The sequence below is a fragment of the Propithecus coquereli genome, unplaced genomic scaffold, assembly GCF_000956105.1.
Source record: "Propithecus coquereli isolate 6110/MARCELLA unplaced genomic scaffold, Pcoq_1.0 Scaffold137, whole genome shotgun sequence".
Classification (NCBI taxonomy): Eukaryota; Metazoa; Chordata; class Mammalia; order Primates; family Indriidae; genus Propithecus; species Propithecus coquereli.
Genome location: NW_012137969.1, coordinates 4,128,277 through 4,145,862, shown reverse-complemented (window position 1 = coordinate 4,145,862; position 17,586 = coordinate 4,128,277). Strand labels below are relative to the sequence as shown.

At 57.4% G+C, this 17,586-nt stretch overlaps 1 protein-coding gene across 1 annotated transcript in view; it reads right to left on the bottom strand.

Annotated features, from left to right (window-relative positions):
• Positions 1-17,586, bottom strand: part of RADIL (Ras association and DIL domains) — a 64,457-nt gene that overhangs the window by 2,889 nt on the left and 43,982 nt on the right. Inside the window, exons 5-10 of the mRNA XM_012639128.1 lie at positions 13,125-13,282; positions 8,834-8,946; positions 7,913-8,150; positions 7,008-7,180; positions 1,537-1,687; positions 278-468 (exon numbers count right to left, since the gene is read on the bottom strand). Of these exons, the coding sequence (XP_012494582.1) occupies positions 278-468; positions 1,537-1,687; positions 7,008-7,180; positions 7,913-8,150; positions 8,834-8,946; positions 13,125-13,282 (1,024 nt within the window). The remainder of the gene's footprint in view (positions 1-277; positions 469-1,536; positions 1,688-7,007; positions 7,181-7,912; positions 8,151-8,833; positions 8,947-13,124; positions 13,283-17,586) is intronic.

Below are 17,586 nucleotides of genomic sequence, written 5' to 3'. Positions count from 1 at the left end.
AGCCTGCAGGTCCCCAGGCTGCCTGGGCACGAGGGTCAGAAAAGGACTCCTGCAGCCTGTGCCATCTGAAGAGGCAGGAGAACAGGGTCTTCCCTACCATCGGCATAGCCTGAGGCGGCCGAGGACTCCAGGGCTCCCGGAGCTCGGAATGCGCCCCAGCCCTGCCTGGAGGCCGAGCTGTGCCTACCCGTGCCTCGACTGTCAGGTGGGCGCTGCTGCAAGCTCTCTGGGGAGGAGCCCTGGAGCCCGGCCCAGGACCCTCCCTTCCCGCAGGTACCTCGGGGCCCTCTGGCTGGGCAGGCCCACCGCCAGGGCTGGCTTTGCTTCGTAGGCTCCACAGGAAGTGGCGGATGTAGAGCAGGTGCTGGTAGACGCTGTCGTCCGGGCAGTCTGCTTCCAAATCCACCTGGAAGCCCTCACTCGGCAAAACGATGGGCGGGGGGTTTTCGTAGGACTCCAGGACATCCTCTGTGGGGGTGGGGTCGCCGTGACTGGAGAAGCTGCCAGGCTGGCCAGGCCATCCCCACCCAACACTGGGAACAAGGGACAAGCAGGCCAAGCTCTGGGTCCCCTGACCCATTGACACAGGAGTGTGGGATTCTGGCCAGGATGACTGGGCTCAACCTGACTCTCATTCCTCCTGAATGCCCCTAGACCACTGGCGTGCCATCCAAGCGTCCCAGGACTAAGGACAAGGCCCTTACACAGTCTGGACTCTCTGGTGGCATCGCCCAACTCTCAGTCCCACTGAGCCACTCTGCACTGGGCCTGCCCTGCCATGCTCGGCTCTCAGGGTGACCCCAGGTAAGGAGCTCACTCAGCCCCGCTGAGCTGGACGCGAGCTCCTCTCTGGGGCTTCTGAGGCTGGTGCTGACTCCGTCCCTGCACGTGCCACCCAGGACGCTAACGGCCCATGTGGAGGCTGGTCTCTGCCCACTAGAATGTGAGCTGTGTTACCATGGGGTCCTTAGCTCCCAGGACAGAGCCCCAGAAATGAATCGATGAAGGGGGTGGGGGCGGGACCAGGAGTCCTGTTCAGAGACATTCTCTTGTCCAGGCCCAGTCGCCGCGTGACTGGGGATGGCGAGACGGCATCAGAGCCTAGGTAGCAATGTCTTCCTCTGTCCTTTCCTTTCTGGCTTAGTTTACATGTTGTAATATACATGATGCTAATGAAGGAAGACGTGTAACTTAAAAATGCACATCTGTTGGTGTGTTTTTCCACATATGTACACAGCTCCCTATGATGGATGCGTGCATGCGTGTCCACACACAGCACGTGTGCACAGGGTGTTTCCCACACACTGCGAGGAGACACTGCCCCCATCCTGGTCGGCTGCACAGCAGGTGAGGCCCCACCCTGAGGCGAAGGGGGACCCAAATTTGATCTGAGCCTGGACTTTGGAACATGGGCACAAACTCAGCAAGGGAGGTCCCCAGGTGGGGGACAGATAGGTGGACAGAAGCGGCCACCTGGGGATGGATACATCAGTGCGCCCTCAGTCCCCGGCTCCTGCCTCTGAGGCGCAGGCTTACCTGACTTGAAAGCGGCAGGGCTGTCCCGGGCCCCCGGCTCCCAGGCACTGGTGGGGCCCATGGTCGAGGCCAGCTGGTACTGAGTCAGCAGCCGGTGCAGCTGTGCCGGGCTCAGGGCGGGGAAGGAGGCCCGCAGGGCTGCCCAGCTCATCTGTGTGACAAGGAGCAGCTCATGGTCAAAGGCCCTCGGGTGCCCACGAGGCCCCTTGGTGTAGACTCTGGCACAGCCCTGCTCCCAGGGAGGGTCTGTCCCATGGTGTGCTAGGGACAGCCAGCACGCAGCAGGGATCTGGGCCCAGCACGCCTTGCGTTCCCTCCCCCAGGGGCAGTGAGGCCCAGCAGGGACAGTGCAGTGAGCTCAGTGTCACGGCAGGTCACCCGCGGCTGCCTCGGGGGCAGCCACTGCTGGGAAAGGCGAGCGGGTACCACATGGAATCCCTGGTGCAGTGAACACGCCCTCCCCACACGGCCATGGTGCACTGGGCAAGAGTGGCCCCGGATCCCCCCCTCAGACAGCACGACAGAAATCAAGTAGGCTAAAGACGCGCCTGAGACGCAGAAACTTTGATCACAGAGGTGACAGGAAACTTAAGGATGGATTCATCTGATGAAATTAAAACAACTTCTGCAGTCTCCTAGGACCTTTGCCACCATCCCTCGGGAATGCCCTCCCCAGCTCCTGTGGGGAGGGGTCCTCACTTTCTGGAGCTCATTTCTGTAGAACACATCCTTTAGTAGCTTCCAGAAGAAGGTGCATCGCAGGAAAACTGCTGGCCCTGCTCGGTGGAAAATGTCTTCATTCTGCTTTCGCACCTATTGGCACGCGGCTGGCACAGAACTGTGGACTGAAGTTGTGACTGTGGAACTCTGGTCTCAGCTCCTGTCTTCCCGCCCTGGCAGCTGAGCTGCGGGACGGGCCGGGATTTGCTCCTCTCTGGAACCAGCAGGTGCTCTGTGCCCGCGGTTCTGACATGCCGGGTGCCGGGTCCTGGTGCAGGTGCCCGCTCTTCAGCAGGGCCTGGGCACCGCCTGCTGCTCCTTTCTTCCCGTTCCTCCGTGGAACGGATCTCAGTCGCTCCCTCTCTCCTCTCTGGATCACCTCCTTGGCTTCGTCTTCCAGCCCTGCTCAGAGCTTTCCGTCTCCGCTCTCCTAATTTTAATTTCCAAGAATTCTTTTTCTTCCTGTGTTTGTGGAATCTTGTTATTATTTTATAGATACTATTATCTTCTCTTATTTTTAGGAGAATATGATTTTTCACGTTTCTTCTCCCTGAATAGTTTGTTTCAGGGGTCATCAAACTGCTGAGCCCTATTTTTGCTATTTTTATAGGGCCCTCAAGCTAAAAATGGTTTTTACATTTTAAAAGGGTTTTTAAAAAGAGCCAAAATAAAACAAAGAAGAATATGGGACAGGGAGGGCATGCCCTTCAGAGAAGAGGCCTGCCAACCCCAGTCTGTCTCCTCCCGTTTTGTCCCTCCACCTGTCCCTCCTGTTACAACAAGCTCCTTCAGGCTGCCTGGCTGTTCAGTCATAAGTTCGAGTGGCTGCCGCCTGGCCTGGCTGCGTCTGTGGACTCCCTCCCCACCAGCCCCTGGGCTGCCACTGAGGACTCAGGGCCCGGAGACAACAACTCAGCCTATCTCCTACTCGGAGCGCACAGGCCTGGCTGCCAAGGTGGGCAAGAGGCTGGGGCTCCCCCTTCCGGCACGAGACTCCAGCCTGGAAGCACACCCCCACCCAGCCTCTGCCAGAGCCAGAGAGGGCACGCATGGGCTGGGCGGGTAGGGAGGGTGCGGAGACAGCAAGCGCCCTGTTGCTTTCCACGCGTGTTTTGTATCTGAGCACAATCACACCGAAAACCATACAAAGCTGAAACGCACAACTCAAGGAACTTTCCCAAAGGAAGATGCCTGTGTACCCACCCCAAGAACGAGAACCAGACACGAGCAGCCATGCTCGTGAGCCCCATGATCTGCGCGCAGGCCCTGCCCTAAGCCCTGACACGCGTGTTCCCGAACCTCGCCGGGAACCGCAGGCTCCTCTGACCCCGTTCGTTCAGCACAACACGAGCGGCCCCTTGTAACACAACGCTCAGTCTCGCTCTCTACTGTTTCCCTGTGATGAATGCCCCAGGCTTTATCCATTACGTGTTTGTTTCTCCACTGTGCTGTGGATGAACGTGGGCTGTTTCCAGGCTGGGGCGATTATGAACAGTGCCACCGTCAACACCCCCGTACAGGCTGCTGTAGGGTACGAGTCGCGAGAACTGCTACATCAGAGCAGGTACACAGGGTCACCTTCCCAAAGGGTTATACCCACGTATGATACCAGCTGCGACGCATGCTACTATTCAAATTGCTGCACCTCCTCACCAAGGCTTGGTATGGGCTTTTTTCATCTAAAATACTGTGATCTTGAATTGCATGTCTCTGATGATTAATGAAGTTGCTCATCTTCCATGTGTAGTTTTCCTTTCTTATGAGCCCTTTTCAGGTTTTGGTATCAAGGTTGAATTGCTGTTTAAAAATGAGATGGAATGTCCTCTTTTTCTAGTTTCTAGAAGAAGCTAGGCAATAATGGTATTATTTCTTCTTTAATGTTTAAAATAATTCACCAATGAAACCATCAGAGTCTTGAATCTCCTTTGTGGGAAGGTTTTAAAATAATAGATTCAATTTCTTTAATGCATAAAGGACTATTCCAATTTTTTATTTCCTCCTGTATCAGTTTTAACAGCTATTCTTTTTCTGATTTGTCCATTTTGTCTAAAATGTCAAATTTATCAGTATGAAGTTGGTTGGTATCTCTTTACTACTAATTTTTAACGTCAAATCTGACTGATGCCCCATTTCATTTTTGATACTAGCAATTTGTGTTTTCTCGCTTTTCTTTTATTAAACTTTTCAAAGAACCAACTCTTGGCTTTATCGCTTTTCTCTGCTACACGTTTATTTACTATGTCACTGATTTTTGCTTTAATCTATCACTTCCTTCTACTTTCTTTGGGTCTGACTTGCTGTTCTTGTTCCTGCTCCATGATCGATCATTCTCAGCCTTCCTTGTTTTCTAATATAGACATTTACGGCTGTAACTTTCCCACTTATAACTGCTTTAACTGCAGCCCACAGGTTTCGATACTCTATTTCATTGCTGCTAACCAACTTAATGCTACCAGGGTGAGCTGAGCTGGGGCTGGGCTAGCTCTTGGTGAGGCTCAGGCGGTCTCTACTTGATCCTCACCCCAGGGTTTCCACTGAGAGCCTGGTGTTTACTCCCTAAGGGGTCCTAAGTTCTAATTTTTGTCTTCTCAGCAGTATGAAACTACCACAAATTCCACTCTGCTTTTCAAAGCTTTCTGTTTAGTTTTAAAGCTCTAGAGGTTCTGATTTTGGGCAAATGGCTTAAGGGGAAAGCTTGCCATGCATTTCAAGCCCCTAAAGTCTCTGAGTTCATCTCTCTAGCCTGTGAGATGGCCAACGCTGTTTGGGTTTCTCCTTTGCCAGCAATGGCCCCTTGCTGGGACAAAGGCTGGATTCTCGGCCTCGCAGGGAACCTGCTCCCGGGACGGCAAATGTCCCAGGGGGAAGCTGCAGGCAGAACTCCAGTTCAGCTCTTTGTGGCTCTCCCTCTGCAGGTCTGTACCTCTTCTAATCCTTCAGCAGCTCTTGGATGCCTTCAGACAAATGACTTTTGTATTTTTTCTGGCGGTGCTGTTGTCCTCAGCAGAAATATACATTGCTCGCAGCTAGTCCACGCAAGCAGTGGTGCTTGTCAAAATATCCATCAGGCTGTTCTTCTGTTTTAGCCCCATCTTTTCAACAATTTCCAGAGGCACCTGCTACCAATTCCTGAGCTTTTTGGTGGCTTCCTGTAAACTGGGTCGCCTCTGAGGAGTCAGCTTTCTCAGACCTGATGGGGCAGCTGCTATTCCCCCATCTGCTTTCTAGCTTCCAAAATAGCTTTCGCCCCCTCTACTATTTTCTTTGTCCCGTGAGTGTATGCCATTAAAACACATTGCTTTGCTTTTGTTTAGTAATATCGTGGGAGAAGCAAACTAAATGCATGTCACTCTGCCATCCATACTTAGACATCCTCATTTTCAAATTTTCCATAGTGAATAAGTGCTTCACTTTTATAATGAAAAAATTAAGTAACTTTTAAAAATTACACTTCTGTAAAATATATAGTTCCTAACATATAGGAACATAGATTTTTAATATTTGCTGAATGAACAAATGACATGTAGGACCAGGTGTGGAATCTTGGCTCTGTACCTGTGTGACCTCTGCTTTATTCCCCGTAGAACAAGGATCACAACTCTGCCCGCCTCACAGGGCTGCCCTGTGACACAGGCAAAGGCTGTGGCACTCTGCAGATACTCGATAATACGCAGTAGCTATTGTCATTACTAACAACACCGAGGGGACACGCCAGCGTGAGCCTGTACGCGCGGACGCTCGAGAGCGGAGTGCTCTGTTTTTGATGCCAGACTGAAAGGCCCGCTTTGCCCTCGTGAGTCTCAGGTCAAGCTGCCTACTCCAGAGTCAGTTCTGGGGTTCACCTGGAGATGGGCAAAGTATCCACATTACCCCTTAGGTTCGAAACTCCCCCTACCAGATGCACAGAAAGCGGACTTCCTCTTGGGCTCCCCTGTGGCCACTCTCGCCCTCACCCCAAGGCGTGCTCCAGGTCTTCCAGGCAGGAAGAGAAACCATTGGTCTGATCCCCACCAACTTCCTGTGCTGAATGTCGGGGAAGGTGGGTGGTCAGGGTACATTAGTTTCCTGTCGCTGTTGTGACAAATGACCACAACCTTGCTGGTCAGAGTGACACAGGTGGATCAGCTCACAGCCGTGTGGGTCTTACTGGGCCACAATGCAGGCGTAGGCCGAGCTTTGCGTCTCTGAGGCTCTGGGGAGGCTCTGCTTCCTGGCCCATCTGGATCGGCACTGCATTCGGTTCCTTGCGGTTGTAGGGCTGGAGTCCGTGTTTCCATGCTGCCGTCAGATGGGGCCATTCCAGCTTCTAAGGCCACTGCACCACTTGGTTTGGAGCTCCTGCTTCACCTTCAGAGCCAGCCACAGGGGCCAAGTCCCTCTTCCTCCTTCTGTCCATGTCTGACCCACCCATGGCTAGACTGGCTAGACTGGGGTGCCAGGATGACTCAGGGTCATCTCTCCATCTTAGTCACATCTACAGAGTCCCCTTTGCCCTGTGGGTAACATGTCACTGGTCCTGGGGACTGCACACAGATATGCTCGCAGCCACTATCCTGCCTACTGCAGGTGGGGACAGCTGTGTAACAGAAACAGCTTCTCGAATTATCTACAGAATGTTTGAGTTTTCTGGGCCCAGAAGCCAGGTCCCTGGCCCCCTAGCTTGGTCTGTAAGCCAGTGACCAGAGCACAGAAACACCTGGGCCCCGTCCCCATTGCACTCACTGCATCTCCTGAGCCGCCTGCGCCCCTACCTGGACGAGCTGGGCCCTGGGCGTGGCCAGCAGGTTGAGGGTGCAGGAGAGCTTTCGGAAGAAGTGCTCTCCAGCCTCCCCGAAGCCGGTGCTTCTTATCCACTCCAGGAGCTGCTGCAGGCGGGCGCAGGCCTGGACGCCTCTGGGCCAGTGGAAGCAACTCAAGGAGGGGCCTGGGGACAGAAGGAGAGCAGGAGGGTGACACCCGGGCTCCAGCACAGGCAGGCACTGCCCTCCCCACTCCGGTCACCAAGGGCATCACAGCTCCAGGACAAACGTGAGAACTTGCATCAGTTTCCAAGGCAACTGACCAGCTCCTCAGCCCCTCTCTGGAGTGGGGGTGGGGTGGGAGGGGAAGGTGGCAGGGCAGGGTGGGCTGTGACAGCCAAGACTCCCCGCGTGCCCCATGCTGCCACCATGCTGTGACTTGCACATGCTGCAGACTTGCCCTGTTCGGATCTCCTTGTACCCCGAGCAGCGTCCCTGGCTGTAAGTAACCAGCTGGGCCCCTGAGCCCCCAGCAGGAGATGGAGGAATGTCAGCTCAGCAAACCAGGGTCAAAGGTCAGAGTCTTTGAGGCTGCATAGACTTGGGTTCCATCCTGGCTCTGACTGTTCTGGGACAGTCCGGTGACTTCCCTGGGCCCGTTCCCTCCCTGTCACAGGGAAGGTGACCTGTGCAGACCTCTCGACTATGGCCTCTCTGAAACCTGAAGGGACCACGGTTCCCACGGGACATGCCCTGGGTGACATGTCCCACCCTCAGGCCTCAGCCTGCCTCCACCCCCACCATGGCCCAGACCCTCAGGAAGCAGCATCCCCCGACCACGGCAGAGCCGTCCCCTAGGAGTCGAGGCAGGAATGTGAGTTCCCAACCCCCAGCCCCCTTGAGCACGTGGCCCTCACCCCTGTCGAGGAGCTGGTTAAGGAGCAAAGTGCCAGAGAAGAAGAAGAGGTAGGACAGCATCTGCGAGGCCACCTCAGGGTGCACCTGGAGCTGCCGCAGGAGGTCCAGGGCCACCTGGTACACAGACACGACACGGCGCAGCTCCTCAGGCAGCTCGGGGGCCGAGCTCCAGCTCTCCCTGCGCTCCGTCGGGAACGGAGGACATTCCAGAAGGGCCGGGAGGCAGACGTACAGGGACTGGGGGGAGACGAGAACACCAAGAGCCACTTCCAGGATGCTGCCTGTTGGGCAGAGAAGGCCACCCCACAGCACCCTGTGGGACAGGCTGTGGCTTTTCCCTCTGTCCAGCATGGGACCCAGCACGAGCTGTCTCCCAGGGCTGCTGGGAGCAGGGACGGACACGGTGGCTCAGCCAGGGTGCCTGCTCTGCCAAAGGCTCGGATGACCTCGGGGGGCGCCCAGAGGCAGCACTTGGAGGGATGGGCTCCAGCCCTGTGGCTACTATGGGGAGAGCTGCCACCTCCCAGCAGCTGGCTCACTGGACCACTCTGGCGCAGTGGTTCAGGACGACAGCAGAGCCATGACCCTCGTGCCCCACACCAGGGCCTCTCACGTCTCATGGCTGACCCTCAGAACATGGAGGCGGGAGTGCGTTTCAGGTGGCGGGAGGCAGCCAGGATGGCTCTAGGTTGCTGCTTGGGCAGGTGGCGGGCGGCCAGGGTAAGAGCCAGGGTAAGGTGGGAGGGGCACATCAGGGCCTGCACGGGACCAGGGGCCATTCATCACTGTTGAGGCTGAGCTACTCATGGCCCGTCCCTCAGGCCCCTAGCAGAGCCCTGGCATGAGCTCCACGTGAGCCCACTTTGTCCACTCAAGCAGAGAGGAACAGTCCCATCAGGGCAGGGCCCATCTCTGCGTACCTTGGAGACATAGTAGACGCACTGCTGGAAGGCGTACAGCACCACCTCCTCCAGCACCGCCATCGCCTCCTCGCTGGCCGTCAGCGTGCAGGAGAACAGCGACTCCTTGGAGCCTTCACAGAAAGAGAAACACCGACGGTCACTCCAGCCACGGCGCTGGGCACATCCTCCAGGTCACCGACAGCACTGCCCGACGCCCTCACCTGGGCTCAGAGATGCAGTAAACCGGCCAACTCTGGGCTGTGGCTGGACTTGAGCTCCCTGGCTGAGCCTAGACCCCCTGTGCCCTCCCGAGGGGCCAGGGTCTTGGGAGGACAGACCCCCACTCAGGCGGCTCCACGCCCTACAAACCCCAAGTGCATTAGAAGTTCATTAACCCACACGTGCGGGTAAGTTCTCCATCCTGACCAACCGCGCCTGCGATAGCAGGTCCTCACCCCCCTGCATCACCTGCGACTTCTCACTCGGGATACAGGTCAGACAGCGTCACTCGACAGAGTCATGCCGTTCTTTCAGGGGGAAAGAAACCCATACGGCCTTCCCCACACCCGGAGAGGCTGCTGGGAAGATACTGCTGTGTCTCTGGCCACCAGGAGGGGGCCCAGCTCTGGGCTGGGGGCACACGATGAGAAAGTGGGTGTGGCTGAGGCTGAGACTGGAGGTTCAGGGGTGGGGGGGCACTGCCCACAGGGGCAGGAAGCGGGCATTGGTGGATGCGAGGTGATTCTGTCCCTCTGGGCAGGGGTTCCCAGAAAGGCGAGAGGCTGCCGACAGGGTAAAATCATGCCTCGGGGCCTTCTAGAACCTGAGGGGGCACCTGGTGGTCTCAGTGACCAGGGTCCTGCCAGCTCGAGGGGAAGGAACCAGGACAAGCCACCAGCCATCCCACCTCTGTGCTTCCTCGTCCCTTCAAACCCCACTTATTCCTTACACGGAGCTGTGGGCCACCGACCATGGCAGTTTCCTGACGACTTTGCCTCCTCTCCCTTCCTGCCGTGGCCTTTCCATGCCAAGGCTGCACCACCAGGACCTCCTGGCAGGCCTGTGAGGGGGCACTGGGTCTGCAGGACAACAGTCACCACCCTGGAGCACAGAACTGGGCCGCCCTCCTGCCGGGCAGACAGCGAGGGAGGCGCAGAGGCCACACAAAGCACGTGGATGTGCTTCTACCACCTTTGCTGTAAACGGTGCTTCTCCTTCAGGGCCTGGGGCTGCCCGCTCCTGCCCACCAAGCCCACCCTGTGGGCTCCATCTCCCAGAACCGCCATGGCCCCACCAGGGCCTGGCCCGAGGGGTCTCATTTGCTCCCTGCAGCCTCCCTGGGAAGCAGCGGGGGACCCAGGGCCTGGGGCTCTCTGCTACCTCAGTGCTCCTTCTCCCGGAAGCCTCAGGGCCTTCAGACACACGCAAGCCTGGCCCGGACCACCGACCAGAACGAGAGCCAACCGATGGATTCACAGCCAGGCCGAGCTCCAGACCCTGTCACCTGACACAGGCCCATCTGTCGGGCAGCTGCCCTGGACACACACGGCTCCCTGGGGCAAGGGGCAGCGCTGGACGTGCGGGGGGTGCGTGGGGATGGCAGGAGGGGCAGACGGGGAATGCGATGGAACCGTCCGAGATGCTCCTGCCTGTGGCGCCAGCTCTGCTGGTATCTGAGCCTCCAACACCCGCAAGCCTCTTAGAGGACCAGTGGTCCTGCAGCCCTGCCCGCTCCTGAGGCCTGTGGCTGGGCACCCCTCTGGGCGCCTGAGGGAGCCCACCCTGCCCGTAAAGGCGGAAGCGCTGAGCCTCAGCCGAGAAGAGAGAATACTGGAGAATCCTAAATGGACGCAGCGAACGCCGTCTCCTCCTGAGACGGGCAGACACAAGGCCTCCCGGTGAGAGCTTTGGACAAAAACATGTTTGGAGAATGACAACACCATTTCTCCAGCTCTCAGGACGTGATGTCTGGTTGGAGAATTCTTCCCAAGACATTTCCTGCAGAGGGTCGGGGCTTCTGACCTCCCTTCGCCCTCTAGCAGATGCGTTTTCCTCCGGGTCGTCCGGCGCCTGCCTTGCCTATAACACCCGGATCCTGCAGCGTCCCCGGGCCACGTGGTCTCCTGGGGCAGGCGGGGCGGGCAGGGCTCTCTCCTCAGCACCCATCGGCCATACTCAACAACACCCAGGCCCCCGACCAAAAATAACTTCCTCCCTGAGACCGGAGGCAGCCGGAGCAGCGTTTCCCATGAAGAGCAGCCAAGGCGGGTCCCCAGACGAGACTCAGGCCTCTGACATGCAGCCTCGGGGGAAGGGCGTCAGCAGGGGACTTGCCAAGAAGTCACAGAGGTGGGGAAGCCAGTTCCCTGAACTGACTCTTTCTGCAGGAGCCAGGACAAAAGGGACTTCCCTGTCAGCGTCCCCCTAACCAGTCTCGTCCCTGGAGGATCAGCCAGGACCCAGGTGCTCCTCGGCCAGCGTCCACTCCAGGGGAGTCTCTGCCATTTTGGAACCCGCCTGCCGGCTGCAACGCTGACCTGGGCAGCTGAGGCCTTCGAGGAGACCAGTGCTGAATACTGAGAAGGCCAGGTGCCCAGGGAGGCCTGAGGGCCAGGCGGCTGGATGTGAGGGGCAGTTGCTTAGGAGACGTATGCAAGTGCAGTCAGTTAGGTCACATTTAAGGGGAAAAGGCAGACAAAAGATCTGCTTTAGACCCAGGCCCTGTGGATGGGGAGGCCGCCCCTCCTGCCGGCTGCCTTTCACATCTGCCCTAGGGATGGAGGCCATAAGGAATGTCCCTGGGACTAGGTAGGCTCCCACTGAGGGCCACGCTTCCCTCCACAGATCCATGGAAGCCCAGGTGTCTGGGCCCTGGGAGCCCCAGGGAAAGGTCCTACCTCCCCCTTCTCTGTGGAGCAGGGATAAGAAACCACGGCTGACCAGAAGGGGCACGGGCAGAGTCCGGCTCTTCCCTGCAGGGACAGGGCATGCCCTCACCCCACAACCCAACATCCAGGGCCCGGCCCCCAGTCCAGCCTGGTCTCCACCACCCACCCTCCACCCAACCCAGGGACCAAGTGCCAGGCCCCACTGAAGCAGAGCAGGAGCCTGTCACTGCACAGATGCCCCAGCTCCTCCCTCTCAGCCACCAAGAGCCCCTCCCTCAGGAAATCTACCCCAGGGTGGGGGGGGCCGGGGCGCAGCAAGGTTTCAACAGTCACAGATGCAGCTGGGCCCAGGACCTCACCCTGGCCTTGTTTTCGTGTGGCTCTTTCAGATGGAGCCACAGCCACCTCCTGGGGACACAGCTGAGTACACAGAGACACTACAGCATCCAGCAGACCAGGCCCATGGAAGCGCCTCAGCCAGGCCCCATCCCGAGTGCCTTGAAGCTCAGAGACACGGCCTGAGGGCAGCTCCCAGTGTGTCCAGGCCCTCCCGAAGCAGGGCCACCAAGCCACACCCACTCAGGACCCCCACAGCACCTGGAAGGGCCTGAACAGTGCAGGGCCCCACAGAGGTGGGGGAGTGAGTGGCTTTGCTTTTGCTACGGCAGAACCAAGCTGACGAGGGCAAACCCGAGGCCGCCCATGGGAGGCTCTGGCCCACAGAGTCCTGTCCTGCTGCTCCTCCCTGGCTCCACTCCCGGGCCTCCTGGGCCTTCTCCAGGCCCCACATAGTCCTGGGCAGACAGAGCCACCGACATCCCAACCGGGCCTCGAGGCCCTGCCCCAATGCCACCTTCTTCATGAAGCCCTCCGGACCACCCAGTCAGGACCACTCTCACTGAGTGCTTTCCGAGCACCTCCATTTTAGTATTTCAGAAATCCTAAAACGTACATTTCCCACTTTTTAATCTCTGAAACCGATACGATCTGCCACTGTACAACAATAACTGGCAACATTCTTCCTTTCTGAAATAACGGAGCACCTCACACGAGCAGTGGCCGGTTTGCTTTGGTTTCTTTTTTTTCCCCCCTTGGGGGGCTTTTTTAACCCCAGCCTCCCTGTAAGCAGAACGGAGTGGGGCTGCAGTCAAGGTGACACCATTGCACAGAGCACATGGGACCAGGGGACAGATGAGGCGCCAAATGCACCATGGCCAAGAGGCCCCAGACCCGCCCAAGCCACCAGTGGTGGCCTCACAGGAGGTCCCCAAACAACTGCCGCATTCCGGCTGGAAGCTAAAGAAGCCCCAGCACAAATCCATCCCTGTTCTCGAGGCCACTCTGCTGGGGGATGGCAAGAAGCCACCACGTTCACCCCACCTGGAGGCACCGGCGCAGCTACCAGGTGGCGCTAGCCGTACCTGTGATGTCCAGCTGCTCCTCCATGCTCTGCATGTACAGTGGGCATTTCTGCTGGATAAAGTACAGGAGCTCGATGGAGTTAGACATCCAGAAAAGAATGTGCTGCAGGTCTGGAACTAGGTCAGCCACGGTAAAGCTGGCTGCGATGGGCTCCTGGCTACCGAGACAGAAACACCGCGTTATGCTCAGACCGACACCAGGCAGGCGGAATAGCTGCTCTGCCCGCACGGGAGGTTTGTTTTAATGGGGCGCAACAAAAACTGCCACCACTGCCCACCTAACACAGTTGGGCCGAGAAGTTAAACATACACACGTGTACCCACTTGGCACCTGCCAGTGACACACAGCAGCCAGCGGCTGCTACAAACCCATCAGGACAGGCGGCTGCCAGGCCACTGGCAAAGAACTTGGCAAGGAAACTGCTCTGTGTCTTCTCTTCGGAATCGGATGGGAAAGTGGCTGCGAATGTTAAAAGAGTGTGCAAATGTGTACGCGTGCGTGCAGGAAGCGGGGGGACCGAGATACGGCCCAGCGTTCTTAGAACCAGAAATGTGAGTTTCAGCACATTATTTAAGTGAACCAAGTATCACCAGAGGAAACAAACAGTGACGGGACTAGCTGGGGAGGTGAGCACAGCCAGCTCCCCCACAGCGGGAAGTCAGAGGGTGACGTGCACTGGATGAGTCAAGAGGTAGCAGCCGAGACTGCTACTGGAAGTCACGGGGGGATCCCTAGAAGACCCCAAACCAGGCTCACCGAGGCTGCCTCTGAGATCCACAGGGGGCGGCCAGGCCAGGTGTCCCCCACAACCCTTCTGCACAGTGGGTTCCTTGTCCCCCAGCACATTGTCACTCTGGCTAATTAACGTGGAAGGAACTCAGACCCCTCCAGCAACCTCTGGCTCAGTGCTCCCTTTTCAGGGGACAATCTCAATGTCTGGGTCACCTGCCTCCCTCACCAGCCACCCCCACATGCTGCCTTCAGAGCTCCCCAGACCACTCCTGCACCTCACAGGCACCAGCCCCGAGTCTCTGCCGATGGCCCACCTGCCCACCGTGTGGTTTGAAACTGCCTCCTATTGTCCTACCCTGGCCTCTCAGAGCACCAGAGGGATGAATACGGAGAGGCCATGCTGAGGTCCCCACACAAGTCCTCATTTTAAAATGCCAACTGCATGTCTTCCTCACAAGTCTCCTGTTTCCTCAACGCCCTAGCTCAGCACTGAGCCCTAGGACAGGCTTCAGGGGCACTCTGGGTGGGGCTCTCGCAGCTCCGCGTGACATACTCATCCACACTGTCACGGTCACATCCCGTGGACGGACACCTGTGGGCTTGCCACATAGGTGTGTGCCCCTCGAGGGTGAGCAGACAGGGTTGTTCACAAATAGATCACGCCACCCACAGTGGACCAGGGCTGACCAAGATGAGGAGGGTGCCCCTGCTGCCTGACCCCCGGCTGTCCTGGGGGCTCCCCACCACCTCAGTGTCCCTTCCTGGCGGGATCCTCAGGGGCAAGCCAGGCAGAGCAGGCTCAAGGATGGACAGTTGTCACAGTGAAAACTGCACCCGGTGCCGGGACTCTGTGCCCAGCCCGGGGGTTCTGGGGTTCACGGGAAAGGCTGCTGGGACCTGTGGGTGGCCAGTTTGTCAGGGTGACAGAGAAGGGCTGAGGCTTTCTCCTCCTTCCTGTTCCTTTCCCAGCTGAGCAGCCACTGGGGCCAAAGGGAGGAACCCAGGCTCCGTCCAGATCCTCCCTGGTGCCTGAGGTTTGGCCCGTTCTTGCTGATGTCATTTCGCTTTTGTCCACAAACAATGTTGACCCCTCTCTCTGTCCTGCTCCTGGGGGGGAAGCAACTGGCCTACGGCGGCCTCTGCTGCGTCTGCGGCTAAGTAGGTCTGCTGTGGCCGACAACGCCCGCACGCTTATCTCACGCTGACACCGGCTTGAATTACACATGTGTATGCAGACAGGCATAAAGAGTTTTATGTAGTTAAAAAAGGATTAATTTAGCTCTTCGGAGCCTAATTCCATCTTGTTTTCAACATTTATTGCCCTTCTCAACTTCACTCAGAAGTCAAAGGCGTAGACACGCCTCTACCAGAAAACAAGACACCAGGCATTGCCGACTGGAGTTCCAGTATCGACCCCAGCACGGTCAGCATTGAGTGCCGCCACCTGCCAACCCTGGGCCCAGGGAACGACAGAGACCCAGCCCGGCCTACCCAGGCCTGTCGGGACACACGAGAGGGTCTGGGGGAAACGGAGACCCCGTGTCGGCCCAGGAGAGGTCCCGATGAAATGAGAGCAGGGAGGGCACAGGGCACTCAGGCAGAGAGAGCAGTGTGGGCAGAACCTTGGCCATGCGGAGGCCTTGGGCAGGAGGAGAGGGCGAGGGCCAGGCATCTCCTAAGCGGTGGCGGAAGGGAAATGGCACATGTCGCCAGTGCACAGGAACCCGCTCCTGGGAGCCAAATCAGTGGGAACACGCACACAGCGTGCAAGGAGCACAAACGGGAGTGCAGGGATGTGGCCCAAACCTGGGCGTGCCTGGCCCATCCACCAGGAGAGGACCAAAGGAACAGCGATGGCGCTCTGGACCACAGGACATAGCGAGTCACAAAAAATAAATAGGTTGATCACATCTACTAATCTGGAGTAAGAAAGCAAACCACAGAACAATTCATCCAGCCTAATCTAACCGGGTTTAAAAAAGAAAGAAAGAGACGAAATGATCAACATTATACTGCAGGGAACTGTCAGAAGTCGGGGGCTGGGAAGGGGAGGGCACTTCCTGCGTTCCTGTGTAGCTAAGTACTGCTCGTGTTTTGACTATGAGAACATGTGTGTACAACAGGAATCCCACTCGGGACAGCGTGAGGGGGCAGGAAACCAGAGCTGAGGACAGCTGGACTGGATCCTCAGCAGCCTGGACTGCAGGGTGGAGTGCAGGGCGCCAGGGACACCAAGAGGCCTCAGGTGCTGAGACTACCAGGGCGTGGACTCGAACAGGAAGCACACCATCCGGTGACAGGCAAAGCACAGGAGGGAGACAGCAGAGTGTCCGAGACGTGGCGAGCAGCCCGGCAGAGCCACCTCTGACACTGAGAGGACAGGAAAGAAGAGGGTTCAGCCTCCCCGGGAGGGCTGAGGACAGAGGGTGGAGCAAGGAGGCTGAGGCTGGGACAGGCAGGACAGAAGGAGAGGGACCTGGCCAAGACTGGGTGAGAGACATCCGGAGACCAGAGTATTAACCAAAGAGAGGCAAGAAGTCACTGGCACCCAAGGGCACGTCAGGCCCTGGGCAGGCAGTTTGAAAGACAGGGAACGGGCAGCAGCTGCAGGGGCTGGCGGGGCCCGGGCAGCTGGAAAGCAGGGGTGCTGCTACGAGGTACTCAGGTCGGGCAGGGCGGAGGCTGAGGGCAACAGGAGGCGGCAGGACCAGGCAAAGGCTGGATTTGTAGTTTCCTTTCTTTTCTAAAACTGAAGAAACCTTTCTGGTGGCAAAGGGAAAGGTTGGTGCTGAAAGGTAGCCGCTGGAAGATGCTGAGGGGGATGTGTTTGCTGCAGGGGCAGACTGCAGGGTCACGGGGCCATACCCACGTGTCCTCGACCACCCGCCCAGCCTGCATCCTCCATCTGTTTGGAGCAGTTTTATTTGGTGGCAAAACTTGAGGCTTGCATGAGGCCATGTATGTGCACGGTCTTTAGGAATCTGCTTCAAGTAAACATCCATGAGTGGAAGGCTGCCTGCCCGTGGGGTGCTCTGTGACGCCCAGTGCATCTACCATCTGACCTTCCACAAACTCCGGAATATTCCGAACCCCAAAACATATCTGGGCCCAAAGGCTTGGGTTGGTCAGCTAAATTTGACCTGAGGCTGCCTCTGTCCCTGAGTCCGTACGTGACCGGGAGCACATTCTGTTACAAAGCCACGCGCAGGTGGACGGGATCCCTCTGAGCCCTGCAGGGCTGCAGGCCTGATTTGAGAACGGTTCTTTGCCCAAACAAACCCTATTAAATTCAATTTGTCAAAAGTTTTTCTTTTAACAGTATGAAGGACTGCAGGCCTGTGTGTACGTGGACATAAATTTTTCTTATATATAAATATTTGAGGCTTTGCTGGAGGAATACAAGTAAAACTGTTGGGCGCTGTTAGGAGCTCGGAAAAGAACCCAGGAAGTCTTCCTCGAAGCCCGACGGGGACTGGCAACGGTACGTGGAGGAAAAGGGAGTGGGAAGGCCACGGCGGGAAGCAGGATGAGAAAGAATCGTCAGCCTCAAACTTCAAACGTGGATCTAGGTTCTCGACGTGGAAACACCATCACTGCTGGGAACACTGCAATTTGCAACCACAGGTGCAAAGCTTGATGTTGATACACGTGAGGTGGGCGAGGGGGATGGTTCCAAAGCTGATTTAGGCCAATTCAAAGCAAGTATCTCCAAAGGGATTCTGAAGCCAG